The sequence below is a fragment of the Arachis ipaensis genome, chromosome B06 (genome assembly GCF_000816755.2).
Source record: "Arachis ipaensis cultivar K30076 chromosome B06, Araip1.1, whole genome shotgun sequence".
In the NCBI taxonomy this organism is placed as follows: Eukaryota; Viridiplantae; Streptophyta; class Magnoliopsida; order Fabales; family Fabaceae; genus Arachis; species Arachis ipaensis.
In genome coordinates, this window is record NC_029790.2 from 44,887,554 (window position 1) to 44,896,159 (window position 8,606).

General features: G+C 33.4%; 2 protein-coding genes across 2 annotated transcripts; both read left to right on the plus strand.

The window, feature by feature from the left end:
* On the plus strand, window positions 1,757–4,657 carry LOC110263312 (uncharacterized protein ECU03_1610-like). Its single transcript, XM_021104458.1, has 3 exons — window positions 1,757–2,379; window positions 2,624–3,070; window positions 4,444–4,657. The coding sequence occupies exons 2-3, from the start codon at window positions 2,626–2,628 to the stop codon at window positions 4,581–4,583; spliced, it is 585 nt and encodes a 194-aa protein (XP_020960117.1). The 5' UTR covers window positions 1,757–2,379; window positions 2,624–2,625; the 3' UTR covers window positions 4,584–4,657.
* LOC107648348 lies at window positions 4,682–7,173 on the plus strand. Its single transcript, XM_016352250.2, has 5 exons — window positions 4,682–4,888; window positions 5,080–5,172; window positions 5,349–5,450; window positions 5,551–5,901; window positions 6,929–7,173. The coding sequence occupies exons 3-4, from the start codon at window positions 5,385–5,387 to the stop codon at window positions 5,845–5,847; spliced, it is 363 nt and encodes a 120-aa protein (XP_016207736.1). The 5' UTR covers window positions 4,682–4,888; window positions 5,080–5,172; window positions 5,349–5,384; the 3' UTR covers window positions 5,848–5,901; window positions 6,929–7,173.

Sequence of the window (8,606 nt, forward strand, 5' to 3'; positions counted from 1 at the left end):
TTTGCCGAAGATCCTCGAAATGTACGTCTTGGTCTTGCAGTTGATGGATTCAACCCCTTTGGAGCTATGCGTACAAACTATAGCGTTTGGCCAGTGGTGCTTATTCCATACAATCGACCTCCATGGGAGTGCATGAAGCCAACATCACTAATCTTGTCAATGATTATTCCAGGAGAGAAAATGCCGGGGAACAACATAGACGTATACTTACAACCTCTTATCAAAGAGTTAAAAGAGTTGTGGCATGATGGTGTTCAAACATTAGATAGGTTCAAGAATGAAATGTTTACATTGCGAGCAGCATTAATGTGGACAATTAGTGATTTTCCAGGCCTTGGTAACCTGAAGAAGATGATGAATCGGGGATGTGGAGGAAGAAAAGCATATTTTTTGATCTTCCTTATTGGGAGTCTAACTTATTGCGCCACAATCTAGATGTCATGCATATTGAAAAGAATGTTTGCGACAATGTGTTATACACTTTGCTCAATGAGACTGGAAGGTCAAAGGATAATCTCAAAGCTTGTAAGGATCTCAAAGAAATGGGTATAAGGAAAGATTTATGGCCAGATGAAAATGGGAGATATCATCCATCTTTGTTCACAATGTCAAATTCCATGAAAGATGTATTCTTGCGTACTATAAAGAATATTAGAGTACCAGATGGTCTCTCGAGTAATATTTCACGGTGTGTTGACCTGAAGCAAAGAAAGCTCTCTGGATTGAAGAGCCATGATTGCCACGTCCTTATGCAGCAACTATTACCCATTGCTATACGTAATGTGCTACAAGATAAAGTTGCTACAGTGCTAATAGAGTTGTCTTCATTCTTTCAACAGTTGTGCTCTAAAAGCTTAAGTCTTACAGAACTTGAGAAGCTCCAACCTCGAATAATCCTTACCCTTTGTCATTTAGAAATGTTGTTCCCTCCTTCTTTCTTTACAATCATAGTTCATTTAACCTGTCATCTAGTTGATGAAGCAAAACTTGGAGGACCAGTACACTATAGGTGGATGTATCCTATTGAGAGGTAAATATCTCTTTTCAATCATTGTTCATTTAACCTGTCACTTAGTTATATCTTGCTTACTAAAGCCAATTATACAAACTAGGTATTTAGGACATTTGAAGTCCTATGTACGAAACAAAGCCAAATCAGAGGCTTCTATAGCTGAGGGATATGTGGCTGAAGAAGCTCTTACATTTTGCTTTCGATACTTAGAAGGGATTGAGACAAGATTTAATAGGCCACCACGTGTTGATGATCGTCCGGATGGTAATTACAATACACATGTTGATTCACTTTTTCCACAAATGGGTAACTCTAAGGGAGCTTTCACAGTATTTGAGTTGTCACCTATGGAAAAAAACAAGCACATCGCTATGTGGTTCTAAATTGTCCATATGTCAAACCGTTCATTGAGTAAGTACTTAAGGATTTGCGTACATGTTTTTTATTTACGTGAAAATAGTTGTTTAGTTAGAGTTAAACTTTCATATCTGACAGTGACTTCAAAGATTTTGTACGAAGACGATCTAAGGATAGAAGGCCTTCAAATGTAGAGATAGAAAAAAGAGTTAACAAAGATTTTGTTACTTGGTTTCCTACGCAGGTAAATAGAAAAGTGATATTTTTTGCTAATATTGAGCAGTATTTGTGGATATAATAACTAATATATTGTTCTATCATAATAGCTTATGAACCCAGACGTTATGAATACTGTGCATGAGGATTTGAGATACTTAGCAATGGGTCCATCACGATATGCCAAAAGGTTTTCTACATTTAGTATCAATGGGTTCTCCTTTCGAACTACCAATCGAGACAATGGGTTAAAGACCCAGAATAGTGGAGTTTTCTTAATGTCTTCAACTCCTTGTGTTGCTAGCGCTAGTGATGCTAATGTTAGGAATGCTGATTTGTCATATTATGGCAAATTAGAAGATATTATAGAACTAAACTACAATGGCCGATTTTGAGTTACTTTATTCAAATGTAAATGGGCTGACACCACTAGAGAATGAGGCTGTAGAAAGGATAGTTGGGGTTTTACTTCTGTTAATTTTTCACGAGTAATACACAGTGGTGACCGAGAGGAGGATGATCCATATATTGAAGCCTCACAAGCTCGAATGGTGTATTTTGTCAATGATGAAGTGAATAAAGATTGGAGTGTTGTCGTGCATTTGAAGCCAAGAGACTCATATGATATGGGGGGAAATGAAGATGATGAAGCATGTGAGAATGAGCCATGGTTAGAGCAAAACTTGGATTCTTTATTTGAAAATGGTGATAATCTATCATTGTTAAGAGATGAGGTAGATGATGAACTACTAGATGATGACATTGGAGAAGACAAACACATGTCGGAATAGTTAGTAGGTTAAATTAATTTATGGTATGAAATTTATATTTAAGTTTTCATTTAATTATAATTCACATTTTATCTATACTTATTAATTATTTTATTTCCAACTATCATTTAGTTATAATTCATATTTATGGTATGAAATTATTTTATCTATACATTATAGTAGTGCCTACTGATATATACTAGTTACTAGGTCTTCAAATTTAACTTGAAGATATGTAACTTCCTGAATTTCTTGATCTATTATGCAGATATGCCAAAGCAAAAGAGGTACAAGAATCTACTTAAAGCAGCAGCAGCTGCAAATTCTTCACAAGACAAGTCAATTGCAGCTGCAAATTCCTCCCGAGACAAGTCGGCAGCTTCAAATGCATCACAAGTCAAGTCTGCAGCAGCTGCAAATTCCTTCCGAGAGACATCGGCAGCTACAAATTCCTCCCGAGACAAGTCGGCAGCAGCTGTAAATTCCTCCCGAGACAAGTCAGCAGCTTCAAGTTCCTCTCGGGATAAGTCAGCAGCTTCAAGTTCCTCCCGAGACAAGTCGACAGCAGCTGCAAGTTCCTCACGAGACAAGTCAGCAGCAGCTGCAAGTTCATCCCGAGACAAGTCGGCAGCTTCAAATTCTTCTGAGCATCCATTCAAACCTAAACGTAAACGTGGACGTGAATCTAAACATTATTGGACTGTTGATGCCATAGGTATGTATAGATGTTTTATTATGTTATTATTATCAAAAAGCAAGAAGCATTCAGAACCTAAAATAAAGAACAAACACATTATTGGTTTAGAGAATACTAGTGTGTGAAATTATTATATATTAATTAAGCAGCCATGATTCCTTCAGAATTCTGTCCGACTAAGTTATCTACCAGCAATACCCAAAAAATTAAAGCAGATTAACATTAACTAAACTGTATTTTAGGGCTTTAATTAAATAAGACTGTAGCAGTGGAATACAATATTGGCATCATGTGCGCCATATCTGCTTCTTTTCCTGATTTTAAGTAGTGTTTCTCCCAGTTAATGCCTTCCTGTTCTAGACACACATGTCATATATATATATATATACTTGTTTCCTATATTAGCATATGTAGAATTTTGCTGATGATAAAAACTAGATACTGAACATTATTATTGTATGTACTCATTTATAGTTGGGTTTTGGGATCATGCTTTGCTTTGTTACATGCAATTGGTGATAAATTTCATTATAGCAGAGAAATTATTTATTTTATTAAGTTCAGTGTTTTGATTCAACATTTGATGTATTCCTTTTCCCACCTGTTGGTTTCAATATATTTTCGTTTTTCTTTTCTTTTGTATTTCCTTAATTGCCACATGCAATGCTCAGATTTGTTAAAACTAAGTTTGAACAATTGTACTTATATATGTTGACATTCAATTACTTGGGCTATTATGAACTTGAAAATATGCTTTTGATGAGAAAACATAAGGCAGAAAATGATCAGCTTTATTTTTACATTCTTTCTACATGGTCCTTTTTTGGTGAACTTAGAATTCCATGGGTGTATATGGGTATTATTCATTTGAAAAGGAAAAGAAGTTAATATCTGGATGAACCTTTTGTGTCTATGTAAAATTTTGTAAGTACTTCACTGCTTCAATCTTGATTATCTTCCACCTGAATCACTTGGATTGTAATATCTGTAAGATATGTGCAGTGAGAGAGTTCCTTAGCAGGAAAACTAACATCGATCCAGATTGATCTGTTCTGTTTTATTCTTTTTTTCCTTTTCTAGATTTAGTGCAATTTGAATGCTACTATAGTGAGAACATGTTATATCCTGATTGATTATATTTATGGTGCTTTCTTTCAACTTCATGCCCTATTCTTTAGTTGTAAAGTTATTATTAAGTCAATTCTATAGTGTCTATTATTTAAAAATTATTTATTTTATTCTTTAGTCGCTCATTTACTTATTTATTTATACTCATTTGTCTATTTTAGATGAATACGGAGCTAGTACACGCCTTCATTTATTAGTGAAGGATGTGCATAATTTGCCAGAAGGTTTGCGTATAGTTGTCACTTTTGATAAACATCATGCAGCAATAGGAGAAGCAGCTGGACTCCTTGCAGGAGTTTGTGGGCAATTGGCCACTGATTGTGTAGCATTTCCAATCAGTTTTGAAAAGTGGTCAGACATTCCAAAAGCTTTTTTGAAAATCAATGGAATATTTTTTTCCTAGTAAGAAGATTACTCAAACTCTAAAGCTTATTTCTTTGCCATTATTTAGTTATATTTGCTGGTTAATATATATTCTTTGTTATAATTGTCAAGGCTCGATTTTGCTTCAAAGTGAGTGATAACTTGGCCAAACGATTTTTGCTCCAATCACTTGGCAAAAAATGGAGGGAACATAGGATAAAGCTTTGGAATGATTTTTATGATCCGAGGTTGAGTAAAATCGAGATCATAAATAATGCACCAGAAGATATTGCTCCTGATCAATGGGCTTTATTTGTAGAATATCGTTTGAAACCTGAAACTCAGGTAAGCCTTATATGAAGCAGATATTGCTGCTGCCTGCTCTTGTATTTTATTTTATATAGAGTTGGTAATGAACTAGTGATAGCTTCTCATGCAGTAGTGCTGCACTCTTTTGCCCTCTTGAAACCATTATTATTGTTATATGTTGAATGCATGTTTGGTTCTATTTAATTATGTCCAAATTTAACTTGCAGAAACTTTGTAAGAGGAATCAAGAAATTCGGCAAAAACAAATAATTCCTCATACTTCAGGTGCTAAATCAATTGCAAGAAGAAGGGCTGAATTGGTAATCAATTAATGCATGCATATCTAATCTATCTCAAATATAATGCATGCATCATCTCTTAATTTTCTGCATATCTAATCTATCTCAAATAATAATTTTATGAATGATATATACATGATTGAAGTTAGTAGGCTTCTATTTTTTGATCGAGTCTTTCTACTTTTCTTAAATTTTAGACGGAAGAGACGGGAAAAGAAGTTAGTAGGGTTCAAATGTGGGACATCACTCACAAGAAAACAGATGGAAGTTATGTTAATGAAAAAGCTAAAGAAATAGCGGTAAGACTAAAGCGTAATAAGTAACTTGTTTGTATTTCTTTTTCTTTCTTTTTTATAAGATAATACTATTTTTGATTTTTTCTTTTTTTTATACATGTAGGAGAAGATTGAAGCACATAGCAGCCAACAACCGATGGAATTAACTCTTAATTCTCCTCTTGATGCTCTTGGAGTAGTTTTTGGGAAAGAGCACCCTGGTCGTGTTCGAGGTTTAGGTATGGGAGCTGTTCCAACAATTGCTTTCAAGAACAACACTACAAGGATTAGTCAAATGAATTTAGGTTCTTCAAATGATGTTGGAACATCATCTACTTGTGGTCCAAATGTGCAAGAAGAGTTGGATACCGTTAAAGCGCAATTGCAAGCGCTAGTCTCCTATATTGCTTCTAAGGAATGAGGTAAAATTCCAATACAATTAGCTGGAATGTTCCCTACTCAACAAGTTTCACAGGTACAAATACAATTATCCTCTTTTTTTCCTTTTGATGTGAAATAATTGTAAACAGTGGATTAATCTCTGCTTGATTAGTAGTGTTGCTGAGTTTGTTATAGCATTCAAGCTCTCGTGTATTTGTTGACAATCCATGTTGAAAGAAGTCATTACTGTAGTCTGATTGAGATAATAATAGACCAGTAGGGTTTGATTGTGATCTATATTCTTCACTTTTCAAGCCAAAAGGTTCTACAGTTTGAAGGATGTTTGACCCGTTAAGATAAGAATTATTGAAGCTGGGGTTTCCTAAGGGGAAATTAGGGTTATTCCCCATGTTAAGAAATGTGTTGCGTTCATGATTTGCAACATATTTTGCAACAGTTGTAGTTGGGCTAATTGAGAAGTAGCATCTCTTTGTAGAGCAATATTAGGGTTTCTCCCCCAAGTAGTAGTGTTCATATTCATCATAGAATTCCCTCTTTTTTTTCCTTTTGATGTGAAATAATTGTAAACTGTTCATGAATACTTTTGATCTCCAAAACAAGTTAAGATTCGGTCATGGTCACTGTTGGCTATTTGAATGTACTTTTGAGTGAAATAATTGTAAACTGTTCATGAATACAGATTTTGACTTCCCGTTCTGATTTTCTTCTAAATTATAATTGATTAACAAAAAGTGAAAAAAAAAAGATTTATCAATGTTTGTGGCATATAGGCATAAGTAGGAAGCAGCTAATGGTAATAGGTGAGCATGAGCATGTGTTATTGCTGGTTGTTGACTAAGGGTTGTTATTGCTGTTATTGCTTTGTTTGAAAATGATTCTATACATCAGTGAATAGAAAGATCTTAAGGCTTCATTCTTTATCGCTGCTATGGTTAACAAGCACATGGGAAAGCTAATTAACAACTAGCACTAGTAGTATTATTAGTAACATTTTATATGTATTTTTTAGATGAATTCAAATTCATAATTATCCACTTATTATTAATATATGCATTTTTCTTGTATTTCTTGTGCTCATAATAATTATATTTTTGTTGTAGGGATTGGATCAGGAGAGTGAGATTCCATCACCAAAAGAGTTAGGAAGTAGGTTTTCTGGAGCAAGCAACAAGGAAGCTTGATATGTTAAGACGTATATTAAGGATTATATGTTAAGACAATTATAAGTCAGAATTAGTCAATGCTTGTTAAGGATTATTTTGATACTTTGTTTTTTGGATTATGACATTTCAATTATGACTTGGATTATGACTTTTGGATCATGTATGAATTAAAAATCATCTTATGATGTTCGATTTATGGCTATACCTTTTGGTTATTATGAGATTTTTAAGTGAGTTTCGAAAATATCACTTTAAATTAGTGGTTTCAATCTTATTTTAAAAAGCATAAAATTTTCATCATAATTAGGTACAAACGGCGGTTAGAAACCCCCGTTTTAATTTAAAACGATGCCATTATACGCTGGTAGAAATGGCAGTTAAAAACTGCCATTTTAAACGAAAATGATGCCATTATATTTTGGTAAAAACGACGTTAGAAACTGCCATTTTAAACGCAAAAGATGCCATTATAACATGGAAAAAATGGCGGTTATCATGGAAAAACGGCGGTTTCTAACCGCCATTTTAAACGGAAGAGGTGCCACAACATCCTGGTAAAAACGGCGGCTGTTCAAAAACCGCCATTTTATGCGGAAATAATGGCGGTTACAAACCGCCATTATAACCCTAAAAAATCGCCGTAATAACCAGAATGGCGCCCAGAATAATGGCGTTTCTTGGAGGCGCCAGTTTTGGTCATAATGGCGGTTATAACCGCCGTAATTACCCAAAATAACCGCCGTAATAACCTTTTTTTTTTGTAGTGCATTACCCTTGGCTACCATAACAAGGTGTTTGAAAACCTCTTATAATTCAATTCCCATAGAAATTGAATTCAATTTCAGTGTTTGAAACAAAAATAATTAAATTAGTTTAGATAATTCAATTCATTTTCATTGTTTTCCTTTAAAATCAATTCCAATCCAAATAGGTACAATTTAAAATTCTATTCTATTGAAATTTCATTTAAAATTTAAAATGTCTAAAATATTTTTATAATTTAATTACTCATTTTTAACTTTTTACACTCACTTTCTCTCAACACCTTCCATCTTTTAACACACACTCTCTCTTCTCTCACCACTTTCATTTCTATTTCTTTTTTTCAACTCACTTAATATAATATATACCTATTTTTTTTGGAAGGTCTATTATGTAGATTAAAAAAATATCTACACATGTAACTTTTATGTATTTAATTTAGATTAATGACACCAAGTATTTGCCAATTTGTTACGTCTGAATATTTTAAGTGAAGTTGTGTCAATCATGATACTAACAAAAAGTGACATCGATTTATTCCATTTTAATACCATTAATTAACTACTATATTTGTTGTTAATAACTAATTTTTTTATTTGTTATGTCATTAGACCGATCAATAAGCTGGTTATTGATAGTTCAAATTTGTTTTTTTTGTTGTTATTTTGTCATTGAAATCAACCATGGAGAACCATTTAATTTTTTAATTAATAACACTATTTTTTAAATTAATATATTTATCTCACTTGCTAACACTTACAAACACTAAAATTTAATTTAATTATATACCATTAAAAATTTTAAACAAGCAGCAAGAGATTTGAAATAGCGTTGTCAAATGAGTTAGTCTAAC

Excerpts from the sequence above, each read along its gene's own strand:
- LOC110263312 (XM_021104458.1), top strand. The coding sequence starts at position 2,626 with ATGCCAAAGCAAAAGAGGTACAAGAATCTACTTAAAGCAGCAGCAGCT. Across the intron at positions 3,071-4,443 it reads TTGGACTGTTGATGCCATAG|CAATAGGAGAAGCAGCTGGA; the intron begins GTATGTATAGAT and ends AACATCATGCAG.
- LOC107648348 (XM_016352250.2), top strand. The coding sequence starts at position 5,385 with ATGTGGGACATCACTCACAAGAAAACAGATGGAAGTTATGTTAATGAA. Across the intron at positions 5,451-5,550 it reads AAAAAGCTAAAGAAATAGCG|GAGAAGATTGAAGCACATAG; the intron begins GTAAGACTAAAG and ends TTATACATGTAG.